The sequence below is a fragment of the Eucalyptus grandis genome, chromosome 11 (assembly GCF_016545825.1).
Source record: "Eucalyptus grandis isolate ANBG69807.140 chromosome 11, ASM1654582v1, whole genome shotgun sequence".
Taxonomy (NCBI): domain Eukaryota; kingdom Viridiplantae; phylum Streptophyta; class Magnoliopsida; order Myrtales; family Myrtaceae; genus Eucalyptus; species Eucalyptus grandis.
The window spans coordinates 18,870,271-18,887,771 of NC_052622.1; the positions used below are offsets into that span (position 1 = coordinate 18,870,271).

Below are 17,501 nucleotides of genomic sequence, written 5' to 3' on the forward strand. Positions count from 1 at the left end.
GAGCATAAATGAGTTGTCAACCTTGCTCATTCATTACTTGCTGATTTTGGTCTGTCTCGGACAAGTTCGAAGCGTCCTCTTAGCTGACGCCCTCCGCATGTTGATGAAATGTCTGACTGAAATGTACGCGTTTATTCTTAAGTCCTCCGTCCCTTTTTAGTGTTCGTGATTGGTCAAATGCGTTCCGGTAGATTCCCACTGCTACCCTTTGTTTTGAATGACCTTGTGTCGTGGTTTATTTCGGCGTGCAATATGTTTCCACGGGTGGCCGGTTCTCGGTCGGCGAAGACGGGGCAGTTGTGATTGTGGCCACATATGACAGCCGCGTAGTGGCTCAACGTGGCTTGTATTGTGCCCGAACCACTCTGATTAACACTTGGGTCCTTTTAGCTGTTTGCGTCGGTCATTGTTCATGGTCCTTGGGAAAGAACGAAGCGCGCGTCCGGCCAAGGAAATGCTTCTGTGAAGCCGTGAGTGGGGAAGACGTGGGAATTTGCTAGTGGGCTTGTGTTGATAGGGGTCTGTTGGGTCTGAGTCCCTTAACAGTGTAACTCCTGTGGAAGATGGGAAGAATGTTCCTGTACGGTATACCTAAGGATGCTTCCATGAGGATAAAAATGTGAAAGCTTGACACGTGAAGGACACCAATTCAAGGCTCTAAGCAATCATGGAAATAGTATCAAAAAAGTTATATATCTATTGCAATGATATCAATTTAGTCCTAAATTTATTGCATTGATACTAATTCAATACTAAATTTTTTAATTGGACAAATTTAGTCATAATCATTTTCACATTGGTACCAATTTAGTCTATTCGGTCAATTTAAATCACAAATTGCTAATGTGCATGTCAACCATCATTTATGGCACAATTGATGCCGATGTGGACATTATAAATAATTTTTTGAATTTTTTTTTCTTTCACTTTTCTTTTTGCTTGTGTTGGTGGCAGGTCGCTAGTTGCAAGCCACAAGCCATGGCCGGCAAGGATTGGCCTCGCCTGGGCAAGGGTCAGCCTCGCTAGACCGCATTGAGCGAGGGTGAGTGCTAGCTAGGTCCTCCTTAGGTCATTCTCACTGAAGTGAAGCCGACCCTCACCCAAGCCAAGGTGGCTTCACCATACCTTGTCGTGGTGTGGGCTAGGGTTGGTCTTGCGTTGAGGAGGCCAACCCTTGCCCAGGCAAGGGAGAGGTTCGCCGAGCCTCACCCTCACCTAGTCAAGGCCCAGCAAGGCCAACCCTTGCCGATGCGAGGCCGCCTTGGCCTGGGCAAGGCTCGGTCTCGCTTGATCTAGCGTGGGGGCCTCGTAGATGCTCACCCTCACCCAAGTGCAGCCCAACGAGGCCAACTCTTGCATGTGGCCAATGGCTAGCCAGTCTAGCAAAAAGAAAAGGAAAAGGAAAAAAAATGAAAATTAAAAAATTATAAAATTATAAATAAATAAAAAAAGTGTCAACACTAGCACCCACCGTGCCACGTAGATGGCCAACATCCATGTCAGTTTTCTTCCTACTTAAATTGACCAGATTGACTTAGTTAATACAAATATGAAAATGTTAAGAACTAAATTAGTTCAATTTAAAAGTTTAAGATTGAATTGATACCAATATAATAGATTTAATGCTTTTTTGGTACTTTTCTAAGCATCCATGTATGACTTTTCCCATATATGCGGACATAATTTTGTCGTCACTTTCTCATGAGAAAGACTTGGGTTATTATCAGAATGGACGACATTTTGGGATCCTTTGTTGTGGATCCTATTAAAGCACATTAGAATTGAGCTAGGAAGAAAGATCGTACTCGATCATTATTAACACATGGAAGGAGAATTGTGTTCGTTTAATAATTATTACTCAGTCAAGACGAACACAAAAATCAAATCATAGTATAAAATATGAATTAACCTGTGATGGTCTCGAGTTCCTATTTATTTTTTTGTCCTATTTTTGAAAGAAAGCCACTTTCCACGACAAGAATCTCTTTGCGAATGGAAAAATCATCTGACAACTTTGATGTACGATAACCAAGATTTGTGCTCTTGACGAATGAAATGGGTTTGGCATCTTTTCTAAATCCAAAAACTTTAAGTTAAAGCAAAAATCACTTTTATTAAAGCAAAAGTGGTTTCATTCTGACATCTTTAATCGGAGTGCCATGTGCGAATGTCGCAATCTCTTCCGTTATCGAAGTACAAGTCATTTTTATTGTTCTTTTCTCGTGTACGCATCGTCTAGTCAGTCATTCTTTCGCTTTTCTTGCTCAAGCCATCAATAAAAGGCACTTTGGAATTCCCCCCCGGGGCGCCCACCACCGAAAAAAAGAAGAAAAGATGGACGTCAAGGATATGATTGCACACAAAAATATGAACTTATAGTACAAATCTATATATAGAATGATAGCAGATCCTATGAAAAAACCAATATCTAGAAATGTGTTCTGTGGCCATATAAAATCTCTAAGACAGCATAAAGGTTGATGTATTGAATATTATAATTTCCCTTAAGTATTCACATTTAATAAATTTGTGTTTCATTGTTAATGTCTATAAGTCTTTGTTTGACGTATATGTATGTTAATGCTTAATGCATCATATAAAATTAAAAAAGTATGTCGAACAAATAAGAGATTAGCCTACTCACACGGGTGATTGGCATCTATTTACTATGTGATAAATAGAGATAAGATGGTTTTTAAGTTTATTATCTATGTGATAATCGAGAGTTCAATTTTAAAATATAGATATCACATTAACTAAGTGTTAAGATAATTGCATAATATTTACTATGTCCGAAAGTAAAATAACCTACATATTTTACTTTATTTGTCTTTGATACTAGATGTGAGTTCTAATGGATTTTTTGAGGGAGTAGATACATGAACTAAAGTTAGACGTTAGGTATGTCTGAACTATCATTTGTATAGTATTAAAAGTGTAGACATACACTTTATGGGAAATGAGTTAATACCGTAATATGTATTTCATACTATATATGCATGAGACGACCAATAAAAGTGAAAAAAGTTTTTATCTCAACTTTTATGCCGTGTGAAACTCTTGAGGAAAAGAGTTCCTCAATTAAGTGTCCTCATGACTATTAGTTATTCTCAAGATTTCTATTCAATATTTGCTATCTTAGAATGTTGCCAATGATTATAAATTAATTCGATCTAATTGGACATTTCTAGAAAAGCAAGTTGAACTGAAATTGAAAGTTTTAAAGAAAGAGGAAGATCGAGTTTGGGATATCACATTCTAGCTTTGTATTCACTAGTCAACCAATTATGATTGTTTTTAGAATAATCATAATTGTGAATACAATATATCATTATTAAAAAGAAATCAAGAGAGATATAAATGTGATCGATCGATTTAGGATACTATATACTATATCTACTCAAAAATGTAATGTCCATTATGAGCTACTATATATTTCTAATAGATGTATGTCAATGAGCTCTCGAAATATATTGGTCGCACAGATTATTTACTAGTATGACCATTGTAGAGAGGTGAAGAAAGAGTCTTGTTTGGACCACCATGTACGAGTGGGAGATGATGGGTTTTTTATTTGATGGCTCAAGTCAAACCCGTCCGCCCATGTTGGGCCAAACCCAGCCCATAAGAGGAAATGGGCAGTTATATTCTAAGTGAAAATAACTGCAATATATAAGTAAAAAGGAAGAACGTTGATTGAAGTTTTTTCTGAGAAATAATACGTTCATTTACTTCTCTTGAGAAAACAATGTACTCCCTTTTGAGGAACGGAACTTTAGAGCTTCAATCGATTTCTCTAAAACAGCAACTAGTATTTAATATATGGTAAATAAGGTATGTCAATCTCTGTGATATATCTTTCGATCGGTGTTACATGTTTTCCAGACACATTTCCATGTTCATTTTTCAGTATTCGATTATTCGAGTATTGGTTTGTCTTTCCAGGAATCCATTTCCTGCATAAGGGTAAGCTAAGACTTCTATCTATATCTCATCTGAAGATATATAATTTACAATATGGCTATGATATACTCCGTGTGACAAAAATCAAGCGCCTGAGGAGGTCTGAAAATCTAGATTAAAAGATCTAGACACCATCAAGAATGAATGTAGCTGTCCTTCGAGCCTTGGTCTATCATTGATAGCGGCATAGACGCCCGGTTAGTACACACAAATCTCAGGGTGATAGCGGCATAGATGCCTGGTTGGTTTGCACAAATCTCAGGGCAACAAGCTAGATTTGAATCTCCTTATTCATTGATATTTGCCAAAATTTAGTGTGACTAACCCGCTTTTGACTAAATTTTTACGGTGGATTTAGTTTTGTGAATGAAAGTAAACTCGAAGAGAAATGCTAGATGTACTAAGAATTTTACGATATTCTTTTACTAAGTCATGTGGTAAGTTTAATTTGTGCTCAAACAAGCGAGACCCATATTATGAATCGTTGTCATTTTTAAGCATTCACATATGAAATCACTATGTCAGTCAAAGAAAAAAGTTCTAATATGATTTCTTAGTGCAGGTAGCATTACCCTCACTCAGAATACCACTTGTTCCAACGTCAAATAGAGAGAGAGAGAGAGAGAGAGAGAGAGAGAGAAAAGAGGACTGCTTGATATACTTAACTTTTGTTTACTAACTTGTTTTAGTAAGTGATATGACCCTAGTGGTTATTTAAATTAGCATGCCCCTTTAAGAACTCAACATGAATCAGCGTCATCATTTATCATTTGGGAAGTTAGTAGATAAGTCCTAGTATATTTTTAACACTAGTTAAGAATAAAAGCGAATTATAATGTCATCAAAGTTTGGATTTATTTTCTTATTTTCTTAATAAAGTACGAATTCAATTAGCTGGCTTTTAGTTCATTCTAAAACATTTGGATAATTGACATGGTATATTCACCGGATGTCCAAGGCCCCCCCTCTTTGTTATATAGTATTCACTTAGCATACCAACTTTGTAATTCTATCGTCTTGTGAAATATGATGAACCAAAAAAAAATTCTTTTATTATTATATCTTGGATTATTGTATGTGTTAGAATCTTTTAGATGAATGCGTAATTTATTATTTAAATTTTCAAACAATATCGTTTACTAACATTGCCATATTTGCAGGAACACGCCCCCATGCTCGGACATCAGACAAGCTCTTACCCAAGCGTTATACCGGTGTCTAGTGCCACTGGGAAATAATTTAATGATTACCATGACTCTTTACTCACCTTTAGACATGTGTGAGGAAAGGAAACCTGCAGTTCCTGAAGGTTTGAGGGGATCGCTAGCTCCTGGCAACACCGGTCTCTCCGGAAAGAGTTCCGGTGTTTAATATCAGCATGGGGTCGGTCAAAGTCGGGTTTCGACTCGCAGCCTGTCATGGCTGATTCCGATTCCCTGCTCCTCATTAGAGTAAGCACCAACCCCGACCGCAATGAAGGAATTCCTTATCCAGGAGAAGTAGAATGGTCTCCCTTTTAATAAATTTACTATGTTGATAATTTACTTAAGACGAAGGAGTTTGTAATTTTCTGCTGTTTGAGAATGTTGGTATGATCTGAATAGCGGTTATTTTTCCAGTTTTTTCGCCGATGGAGTAGGACTTTGCATGATTATCTGAAAGTGAAATTGGATCACACAGCTTTCTTCAACACTGGTCAAAAGGTTGATAATAATTTGGACGCTTGTTCCCGAGGGTGCATGTGCAACTCTAATGTAATTCTCATAGTAACTGAAATAAAGACCACTATTCATGGATCCTCAAGATGGAATAAGCCACTTCATAAATGTTAGCAGGATGATTTTCAAAGTTCTTTCTAACTGGCATATAAACAGCATTATGATACTTGAGTCGAACATCGACACTGAGCCAGAGAAAATTTGAAAAAGGTAACTTTTCAAACACTCGTTTGATCCCAACACCAGCAACAAGGAAACAACTATAACAAACCGTCTATCGCAGGGCAAGTTCCCTCTCTTCGTTGAGGCTAAAGAGGGATGGGTAAAAATCGATTTAGTTGCAGCTTATATATTCGAGTCATTGCCCGCTGCATTTATAGCAAGAAATTGTTGCGGAGATGATGCCAGAAATTGCTGGTCTTGGGATCAAACGAGTGTGAGTGGCTTCACATCTGAAAATGTAGTTACATATCGCTTATCATCACCTTGCGACTTCAAAAAATAAAATAAAAATACAGGCATAAAATCAGAACCTGGATACAGACATTGTCGAGCAGCGTACGATTTAACTCCAATTATTCCTCGCTGATACCGATCATTGAATGACGTAGGGACATAAAAGAAACACAGAACAAAAAGAACGAAGAGAAGGTGCAGATCTATCTTCGATGATAAAGAAACACAACTGAAATCGGACTTTAGCAATGACGGATTCATGCCTCTACATCAACGTGGCAAATCTTTAAGATATTCTTCGATCTGTGTTTTCAATGGAATTTTAACAAACACGTTGTAGACAAACAATGAAGGAGTGACCGAGAAGCGCCATGGCCTCGGAATTAGCGAGCAAATCCAAACCTCATCATCCCACGATGTCAGTCACTGTTATCAGGCATGCTCGCATAGATTCAACTCTAAATTGATCAGGAACATTGTATTCTAGCTCCTCTTTTCACTGAAACAGGGTATACTCGGGCAAACACGTACCCGTTGCACCGGAGCCGTTCTGCTACGACCGAAGCTTGGATTGATGAATAAAACCTTCACAACCGTCTAAGAACAGACCCCCACAGAATCGACCGTACTCCGGCGCAACGACACAACCGCGGACAATGGTGATTCGAAGCGCCTGGAATGACGAACAACGACTGATGGCAGTGGTTCGGCAGCAACTCTCAACGTTCGGCTAGCCAACGATGGCGAGGAATCCTCCTCTCTTCCTTGCAAGACCTCCTCTCCTTCTCTTCCGTTCGTCCTTCTGCAGCGAAGCTCAGCCTTCTAGAACAGTCGGGCTCGCTCTCGTCACTCTCGCTGTTGATCTCCTCGCGTCACAGAAGCTAGTTTTCTCTCGGTCACGGTCGTGTCTTCTTTGCCATTTTTCCGTGCACGCTCCTCCTTCGCTGTCGCTGGCTTATATTGAAGAAGGCTGGAAGAATGCTAGGCTGGGCCTTCGTTTGTTGTTAGTTCTGATGGGCCATGAAAACATAAGAGAGATGGGCTAAAATAAAAGATGAGCCTAGGGAATAAAAATGAATGGGCTGGACTAATATAGGGAGGGGTTTTGGGGGCCGAAATTTACTAAGTAGGCCGGACAGGTCGACCCACATGACTTCATTTTTCTTTCTTTTTTTATTCATTTTTATTTCATCCATTTTTATTTATTATTTTTTTCATTTCATTTCATTTTTTTATCGTTTCATATTTATATATTTTTTTATTTTTTTATTATTTTTTTTGCTTGCTTTCTATCTTTATATATATTATTTTGTAAAATAGATGGATATTTAAAAATGTGGGGTGTCAACTATAACCATTCCTATGGTAGTAGGGGTTTGTTGATATACATGTTTAAGAAAGCAAAATGCTGACGTTCAAAATCTTATGCAAACTTGGGCCATTCAAAGCCAAAAACTTTCAGAGGTACTGCATGAGTATGATGAGTCTAATTCAGATTTTGAGAGTTTCGGTGTGCAATTGCCGTTGCTATATAGAAACTGATAAGTTATGGTCTCGGTAATGAACAAAGAATATGTGTTGTGAAGTATTGCAGTAGCAAACAATGGAAAACATGTCCTAGAGTGTTAATTCTTCTTCTGGCGAGAGAAGAATGTTAGTTCACTATTGTCTTGCATGCAATATCTCCGAGTACCCATACCTTATGTTTAATGTTTACGTATATATCATCAAAAATAGAGAAAAATAATTTATATCATCAAATAAAATGAATAAAAGTATTATTCTTCAAAGCTTTCTTGGCGATTAAAATTATTATTTCCCTTTTCATAAAAGAATAGTTCTTTCTGCTCCTTTCCTTGTTTCTTTCGAGCCGGTGCTTTTGAGTGTACTAATGCATAATCTTTGTAATAAGTTTACTTTCTAGTACTACTAGCAAAGGTGCATCTACGTTGCGTGTATGCAAAAAATTAATATATTGATTATCTTCCACAATTCCTTTATTAGGAAATATTTAAAAAATTAATGAATGGAAAGAGATTATGGGAACAAAATATAGAAATTGATAGGTATATATATCCACAAAATAATTTTTTAAAAATATTTTGGGGAACAAAAGGATTGTAATTCCTAAAAAGTACAGATACTTATCTTGAGGGAGCCAGAGAGATTCAAATATCGATAACTAATATAAGTTATTCTCCCAACCGGACAAGACCTGTATTAGTATCAAGGTGCGGAGCCTACTTGTAAGTAATATGTCGGAGAAATGAATTCAGAAAGGAAAAAAAAATTATGAAATGAATTCAAAAAGGAAAAAAAAATACTATGTTTATTTAGATTACTTTACAAAAAGGGTGGTGCTACCACCTTTAATTTTTTTAAAAAAAAAATACCTTTTATAGTTAATTTAATTAAAATGCTCTTTATTGATTTATATGCGTTCACATGTATTTCCTTCTCAGTTTGTCTTTGAATCTAGGATTGTACAGTAGTTTCACGATGTTAATGTTGTGCTCCCAAGCATCACGGGTGTTCCACCCCGACCATAGACACCCTCACTCACAAACTCCCACAAAGCTAACTCCCTCTGCCAAATCCAAACCCATTGACCATATGACTCGATTCAAGGTTACCTCAGATTTGGTAGAGTCATATCTGACTTTGTAACAATTAAAAGAAAACGGGTTTTGATAAGCAATTGTACTGCTCGAGAAATTTCTCTCCAACGGTTAGCGCGTGCATTCTGATCTTGAGGTCAATCTGTCGGTGGAAAATCAGCAATGGCCAGCAAGCATAATAGACCTCCACGATAAGTATTTTTCCTCTTCTTTTTCCCTTCTCTAAACGTTGGTTTTGGTTCTCTCGGTTTGATCATCAGAGTCATCACTAGACAGTTTTAATATTAGTAATCTGACGCAAGTCTATTCTCTATACCTATAATCTATACTCCATATTCTTTTTGTTCTTGGAATGAAGAATAATCCTAAATCATTTATAGAGTTTGAATGGACACAAACTAAACATACATGAGCTGAAAAGATACATGACATCAAAAAAGACATTAAGTTAACATGAATTAAAGATTATTCATGAACTGAAAAAATTCATGAAGTTAACAGATACATGAACTTAAGATATTTGTGAACTTTGGAGATTTATGTGAACTTTGGAGATTTACCTTACAATCTTGTTGTATTTTTACACTAAAAGATTGGGAAGTTAATGACAACTATGAAATTTAACCAATAAATGTTTTTTTTTTTTCAAGTTTTTTCTTTGATGGAATAGAGTTTTGCGTGTTTATCTGAAAGTGAAATTGCATTCCAGCTTTTGTCAACAGTCAACACGGTGCAAAATGCTTGTTAGCAAGGGTGCATGTGCAACTCTAATGTAATATCACAATAACTGGATTAAAGACGACTATTCGCGGATCCCCTAGAAGCAATAAGCCACTTTTGCGGGATGATTTCAAAGCTCTTTCTAATTGGCATATGAACAGCATTATAATACTTAAGTCAAACGCCGACACTGAGCCAGAGAAAATTTGAAAAGGAAACAACTAAAACAAGCACTCTTTTGATCCCCACAACTGCGACAAGGAAACGACTAAACAAAGCGGGTATAATTGACTAGTCCAAGGGCAAGTTTCCCCTATTTATTAAGGCTAAAGATGGATGGGGACAGATCAATTTTGGTGCAGCTTACGTATTCGAGTCGTTGGCCTCTGCATGTATGTTGCGGAGATGATGCCAAAAATTGTGCCTTCACCATGATTCACAGGCGAATGGCTGCACATCTGAAAATGTTGTTACACCTATGTCCACGAAAGACTTGCCGGACATGAAACTAGAGTCGCGAGATTTAGCGGCCTCAATCGTTTCTTCAATTTGCTGGAAACTCGAAGAGCTTGTGAGCCTCCTTACTCCCTCCAACTCCATTGCCACTTCTCTCATTGTCGGTCGGTTCCTCCCAATTGAGCTCAAGCACCTTCTTGCAAGGTTAGCAACAGCTACAATCTCTTCTTTTTTGCCTTCCTCCATAACCCGAGCATCAGCAATATCAAACAAACAATTCTGCTCAATTGAAATTACAAAGTAGGTTGCAAGGCTCCTTTCTTCTTCTTCTTCCCTAAACAAAGACATTGGCGTTTGCCCTGTTAAGAGTTCAACAAGGACCACTCCGAAGCTGTACACATCACTTTTGTCCGTGAAATGGCCTGTTCTGAAGTACTCTGGATCCAAGTATCCAAAAGTTCCTCGCACCAATGTGGTTACATGAGTTTGGTCAAGGGATACAGACTTGGAAGTACCGAAATCTGCAACTTTAGCATGATGTTTCTCATCCAAGAGGATATTAGTGGACTTGATGTCGCGATGATAAATAGGTATAGAAGCTGCTGAATGCAAGTAGAATAAGGCTCCAGCGATTTCAGTTGCAATTCGAAGGCGTGTGTCCCATGATGCAAGAAGATCTTCATTCGGGTCATGTAGATACTTGTAAAGAGTCCCGTTTGGTATGAACTCATATACTAAAAGCGGGATATCTGTTTCCAAGCAGCACCCCATTAGCTTAACCACATTCCTGTGATTGATTTGTGAGAGAATGATGAACTCATTGATAAACTCTTCAACCTTTTCTTTATCTATCAGTTTTGATTTCTTAACCGCAACTATTTTTCCACAAGTTAGCATTCCCTTGTAAACAACACCTTGTCCACCTTGACCAAGTATCCTATTCTTGTTGAAACGGTCAGTGGCCTTCTCTAAATCCTTGAAATGGAATAATTTGCTTTTTGCAACATTGCCTTCAGGTGATGAAGATAGATGTCGTTGCAACAAGAGACCCCACTGCGTTTTAAAGTACTTCTCTTTTTGCTTAATTTCTCTTCTTTTCTTGACGACTCTGTATAACCACCGAGAGAGAAGCAACACTTGCACTAATCCTCCAACGCCCGCTCCGAGGCCTGCAGTCCGGAAATTTAGCAATAGAGTAATTTTTTTTTGGTCGGAGCAATAGAGTAATTTGGAAGCAGGAAAACTATAAATCTCACATTGAACGGCGGATATTCTTTCCATTGGCCAAGTAGCAATTTCATCCCATCATGGGAAGCCATCAACTATAAATGGGCCAAACTTAGATTACGAAATGAGGTTGAACTAAAGAAAACTTTTTAGCAAATGCAATAAAATTCACTAGATGTCGTGTAAACAATCTACTCAAATTGATGACTAATTTTTAGTGGTATCGTATTTCAATCTCACTCTTACTAAACTTATCTCACCATTAGTACCGCAAAAAAGTTTGTCAAATGGATTAACAAAAGTTCTATTTCCTAGGAAAAATAATCATCTTAAGCTAATAGCATAGTTTGGAAATTGAATTCAACGCTTCTATCAAATCATGATGTATCAAATCATGATGCGGAAGAATAGTATGATGTATCAAATTACAAGTGACCAGACAATTCTCTCATAACGAAAAAAGAAAAGGTAAAACTTATTTCTGTACCTTTTCATGAACATAATTTATGCTATGATGTGCTTTTTCTAACAATGCCGAGAGCATGAAGCGGTCTAACTTCTAGATTAAAAGATCAACTTACCAATAAGAGCTTTCTTTCTACCATCAACACAGTCATAGCTGCCCTCCTTGTTCACACAGGTCCGGCCCCTCCTGTGGCATATATTTGAATCTTCACATTCATCAATATCTAATGACAAATGGTAAAAATATATTAGCAGCGAATTGCCGTCTCCTTGAGTGTAATATTATGCTTGTAAAGATAGGACTGTCCCGTTCAATTTTGTTTGAAAGTGCATTCGCTTTGTATAACCTTGGGCAGGAAAAAGAAAAAGAAAAAAAAGGCATGTATGGGATCATTAAACGGTGAGAATGCAAAATATCTGAGAATGACAAGCCACTTCACTGTATGGTGCCCTTACAAACGGAATGTGATAGCGTAAGTATGTTACCTTGGCATCCTCCAATAAAATAAGGGTTACCATGATAGCCGCTTAGGCACCAGCACTCCACATATGGCAAGCTACTGATGTAACACGAGACAGCATCAGAACTCATCGATTGATTTTGAAGCGCAAGTGAATAGTCTGTATCGTTTTGGATCCCCCATTGTAACACCACTGGAACCGTATCATTCACTCTCAAATCATATAAACCTGTAACGTCCGACTTTGAAAACCATGATGTGTCTGCCAGGAAAGCGTACTTGCACCCCTGTTGTTTACCTTCTCCTTTGATATCCACACTAAAGGCCTGAAGATTTAAGGGGATCGTAGTCTGGCAGCATCCGTCTCTCCCGGAGCAAGCACTAGACCAGCTAATGTTGGTATTGGTTCCATCACATTTCGACCTGCAACCAGTCGATGTAAAGACTATACCAGTTGATTCTTCACTAATCACTGTTGCCTCGGCGTCACAACCGACCAATGTAAAGAAGTTCCAACTCTGGGAGAAGACAAATTTACTTCCTTCTAAGCTCACCGGCTCACCATGTCCATTGCCCTGGCAGCTTGCATTTGAGTAAATTACTGGAAGACTGACCTTTACCACGCCATACCCTTGCCAATCAAAAGTGGGGAGTAAAATATCGAGAACTCTCAATCCAATCTTCTTTAGTATGGGAATCGTCTTGTTTTGCTGGCAGACAATCTCGTACCAGTCATCCAAGAAACATTCTCTTCCTATTCCGAAGGGGAAGGGAATGGTGATGTTCCCGCACATTTCAGCACAGTTAGGCCTTGCAAGTCGCGGTACGGCTCCTGATGCTTGTACTGTGAGGGAAACCAGAAGCAAAAGAATTTGGAACACCGAGTTTGACATGCTTTTCACGGTTCGTATGTGCATGGACCTAAACCGATGGAGAAAGGTGACAGGAAGTGAGTCCCTTAATATAGTTATTTTCGTTAAAGAAGGAAGAATTTTCATGTACTGTTTGCATAATTTCCAGCTCTGATACACCATAGAAGGCACCAATTTAAGCAGCCAAGTGTGACTTTTCTCATTGTTGGGGAGATATTTTTGTCAAACATCTTTTTAATGAGAAAGACACGGAGTATTGCCAAGATGGAAGACTTTTCAGGATTTTTTGTCGTGGATTCCGTTAAGCACATTGGAATTGAGATATTAATTCCTTCCTTACACAGTTAAAGTTGTTCCTCGTAGGCGTCGGATCCTTTTCAATTTTTCCTCGACCAAAATCGTTTGAATTCTTCCTCTTCCGCACTACATTAATTATCTGTGCCACATCTTTGCTTATTGCCACATATATTCTGTCACACCCCAGACCCTAGCAGAAAAGGGAGTGACACAGCCATCCTTCCACCCAAAGGATGCAGTCTCAAACTCACAAAATCCAACTCCCAAAAGTTCTCGTGATAATGCTCTCACTCTAACGGTCACTAATTGAAGACTTAAAAAAATTAGAAAAGAGAGGTGAGCAACTACAGCTCAGTAAGTAGTTACATCTTCTAAGAAAATCTAGCCTCCACATTACACATATAAAACTCAAAAACATGACTCATTTATGCCAGTCCAAAATATAACAACTTATCATAATAAAATGAGTTATATATTACTTCAACCTTGCTATTTCAATTGTAGAATTTCATGTTCATCCATAATATCAAAATAAGCATGCTGGTTCAATTCAACAAACTCTTCATATCTCATATCAATGATTCATTCCACTTTCCAAACTCATATCACATTAACTCTCAAAGCCTTAGATGTGGCTCCCACAAGATTCATCACCGTGTAATACTTAACCCTTGACTAAGGCTCTAGAGGTGGCTCCAATGAAATTATGTTATTGTAAAACACTTAGTCATTTACCAGCACATATCAAGGGTACAAGACTCTAATAGGTTGCTCTTATGAAATTACGTTATCATGTAACACTTAGTCTTTTGCCAACACATATCCATGGTACAAGGCTCTAGAGGTAGTTCTCATGAAATCATGTTATCGTGTAATACTTAGTTCTTGATCAATATATATCAGTAGTATAAGGCCCTAGAAATGGCTTCCACAAAATTACGTTATTATGTAGTACTGAGCCTTTGACTACAAGGTTCTAGAGGTGGCTCTACAAAGTTATGTTATCAGGTAGCACTTAATCCTTGACTAGTCCATATCACAATCAGTTTCACAGGTCATAACATAGCCTTTCACATATTAATTATTTCCATAATACCAATTCAGAATCCGTATATAAATCAGTTTTGCATATCAAATCAAATCACTTTTCATAATCCATACGCAAAGTCAACATAATTCTTTCACAAAAAGGTTTCCTACACCTAAAGTATGTCATCTTTCTCAACTACATTTTCAACTACCTAAAGTATATATTTCACAATACATTTCTCGCACAATTTTGAAATTTATTTCATAAACCAAGAATATTTTGGAAGTATTTCTTATTAAAAGTTTCCCAAATCGTCAAAGGACCCATTCCATAAATCAATTCTCAACGTAACGCACACATTTAAACTTTTATGACACCTTCCATAACACAACCCTTAAACCATTCTCAAATGGATAAAAAGTAGTAAATGCTAAATCCGAAGTTGTGCATCAAATATGCTATGAACATTACTTTTGCCCTTTAGCCACATCACAATGCGCACATAATATATCTCATATCTTTCATTTCCAAAATATGAGCTTTACAAACTCAAAGAAATGATAGCACCACTCACTTGGACAGTCCAAAACCAAAGAACACAAAGCTAAACAATCTGACGATCTCATAATCCTAGCAATTAAACGAGAATCGATGTTAAAACTAAGAAAAATGCTACCTCAACTATGAAATGGCTTAAGTACACCTAAACACTAACAAAAAGACTCTTAGGCACTCACAAATCATATACTCAAAGCAATTATTCAAGCCATTTGCAACACAAAGCTTGAGCACAAAACTTTGTTATGCCAAAACTCTCTCTATCGAATCACATTCCATATGTACTTATAGTCAATAGAAAGTCCTTCAAACAAACTATAAGAATCCCAATTTTACCTTCCCAAAATCAAGCTGAAAATTGACAAAATAAGGGCCCAAAGTTGCTGGACATGCACTATTCATTGCGCACGAGAAACTTCAAAATTTTGTTTCAGGCAAATCGTAAGCTCAAATGAAGATCTTTAAAATCATATGCCTTCATAACACCCTAAACTATCTTTTCTATAAAAATATGCAACTCAACGACTCAAAAATCGAACTTTGCCACACGTATCTCCAATAATTCCAAATTTCAAGTCCTAAGTCCGAAACTATTGCGATTGGAATAACAAAGGGTGCGAGCATTTACCAGACATTGCATTACAGAGTCAAGTCAGTTTGGCGAGACATCCATGGTGAGCACACACTAAACCCCTCTTTCCTTTCTTCCCCTCTTCTTTTTCTTCTTCTTCTTCTTCTTCTTCTCTCTCGTTTTCCTTTCTTTTCCCGAACTACTCTTGGCCTTCTCTCTCTTTTCCTTTAATATCACGGTGGCCTCTTTTATTCTTTTTCTTTTAAATTTTCAAACTTATTTTATTTTTTATTTTTTTTCCACCTTTGACTTTTCAAAACCCATATCTTACGTATTCACATTGCACTGCCAATCTTTCTATTTAGTATCAATTAGCTCGGTCACTTACACTTTGTGATTTAACATGAATGCGATCCTTCTTTAAAAGTAGGATGGTGACTTAATTGTGAAATTTTCCATACCTAATACTCCGTTCGTCCCCACATGAACCAAAATCTGGAGAAACTATTGCATGGATCTTGGTTCATGGACCTAGTATGCAATCATTGCTGTTGATCAAGTGTGACTTACAGATGGGGCCCGTATGGTTAGCCGGTATAATGGATATTGAAAATATGTCTCGGATTTGGGCCCGGACGAAACCCAACTGGATGTGTTGCGCGGACGCTTGACCACTCGAAATTGAAAAGAAAAGGGAAAAGCACGTTTGCGGAGCTTTTAAGAACGGGGAATGTGGAGCATTAAATGAAGATGGACATGGGTTTATGTGTACGTCTCGACGTCCATTTTTTCTTCTTCCTCATTAATGCATGCACATGGTATGCCCATAGAAGATTGTGGGCGCCAGACGTCTCTTCCTTTTTTGGTCATCTATTAAATCATCGAAAATATATGTTGAGTTTGAACCCATACTCAATGTATTGTGCAGACGCACGACCACACGAAATTGAAAAGAAAAGGGAGAAGCACGTCCACAAAGCTTTCAAGAACGGCTCCAACGCGGAGCATTAAATGAAAATCGGCGTGGAGACATGCACATAAACCCATGTTCATCTTCATTTAATGCTCTGTGTTGGCGCTGTTCTTAAGAGCTCCGCAGACGTGCTTCTCTCTTTTCTTTTCAATTTTACATGGTCGAGCGTCCGCACAACACATCGAGTCAGGTTTTATTTCGGCTCAAATTCGAAACATATTTTTAATAATGAATCAAGTCCGTGTAAATATGAATCTAAGTGAAGATTTGCCCAAAGCCTGTAGAAAGCAGGCTAACCATATGGAAACCGATTTGTATGTAAACAAACTTGGGAAGACTGGCATGGTGGGAACTGATGGATGACATGTTGATAATGGTCCTGTGGTCTTCAAGACCATTATTGACAGAGAAATAATGCTAGAACAGGACATAGACTTGGTGTCCATAAGTGATAGATTAGAGAGAACATCGTTCCTTAGCTATTAAGTCCACTGAAGACGACTTTCCTTTGCCCACAAGCTTCTTAGTGGTGGTCCACCAGTAAGCTTGGCTGGGTTGATGGTCTCGTGCTCACCTATCGTCCACAAGATCACAAGTTCTCGCTATGTCGTGATCAAACCTCTGGCAAATTTGTGGTTGTGGACATTGCCACATTATGTGGAGAGAATTATAGACTGTTGACATGTCAATGTGGCTATGTTGATAAACCTATCTCGAGGATCTTATGAGGTACTGAGTAGATATAGTTCAAACCTAATATTTAGTAATGGTTGAATAAATAGTAGTCGCTTGGCTGTTCTATCCTCTATGTTCTTATAATCACTATTCCAAATTCCCAAGCTAACTAAAATTCTTTCAACATCTAATAGTTGAAGAGTTTGTGAATTATAAATGGAGAATTATCTCAACGAAGGACAAGTACATGTATGACTTAACGAAATTTAGGAATAAAGCAGCAAATCAACGGCAAAAAAAACGGCATGCCGGGCTTTTTATCGACGATTCGTATTTCCATATGAGATTTCAATGCCTTTTCTTTGTCGTTTCTGGGCCAGTGTCCAGGGAATCGAAGGCGAATGGACGCAACAGAGGCCCAATTAGTGATTCAATATCTAG

General features: G+C 37.9%; 1 protein-coding gene across 1 annotated transcript; it reads right to left on the bottom strand.

Annotated features, from left to right (window-relative positions):
* Positions 1-9,647: 9,647 nt before the first annotated feature.
* LOC104427372 (wall-associated receptor kinase-like 22) lies at positions 9,648-15,622 on the bottom strand. The gene is made up of 4 exons (XM_018865230.2): positions 15,470-15,622; positions 12,110-13,005; positions 11,740-11,847; positions 9,648-11,100 (listed from the first exon to the last, which is right to left on the bottom strand). The coding sequence occupies exons 2-4, from the start codon at positions 12,999-13,001 to the stop codon at positions 9,902-9,904; spliced, it is 2,199 nt and encodes a 732-aa protein (XP_018720775.2). The 5' UTR covers positions 13,002-13,005; positions 15,470-15,622; the 3' UTR covers positions 9,648-9,901.
* Between the last annotated feature and the right edge of the window lie 1,879 nt (positions 15,623-17,501).

Bases quoted from the DNA above. Each gene is read 5' to 3' on its own strand.
- LOC104427372 (XM_018865230.2), bottom strand. From the start codon at position 13,001: ATGCACATACGAACCGTGAAAAGCATGTCAAACTCGGTGTTCCAAATT. The intron at 11,848-12,109 runs GTAACATACTTA...ATTTGTCATTAG, and splicing joins TTTTATTGGAGGATGCCAAG to ATATTGATGAATGTGAAGAT. The intron at 11,101-11,739 runs GTAAGTTGATCT...TCCGGACTGCAG, and splicing joins TAGAAAGAAAGCTCTTATTG to GCCTCGGAGCGGGCGTTGGA.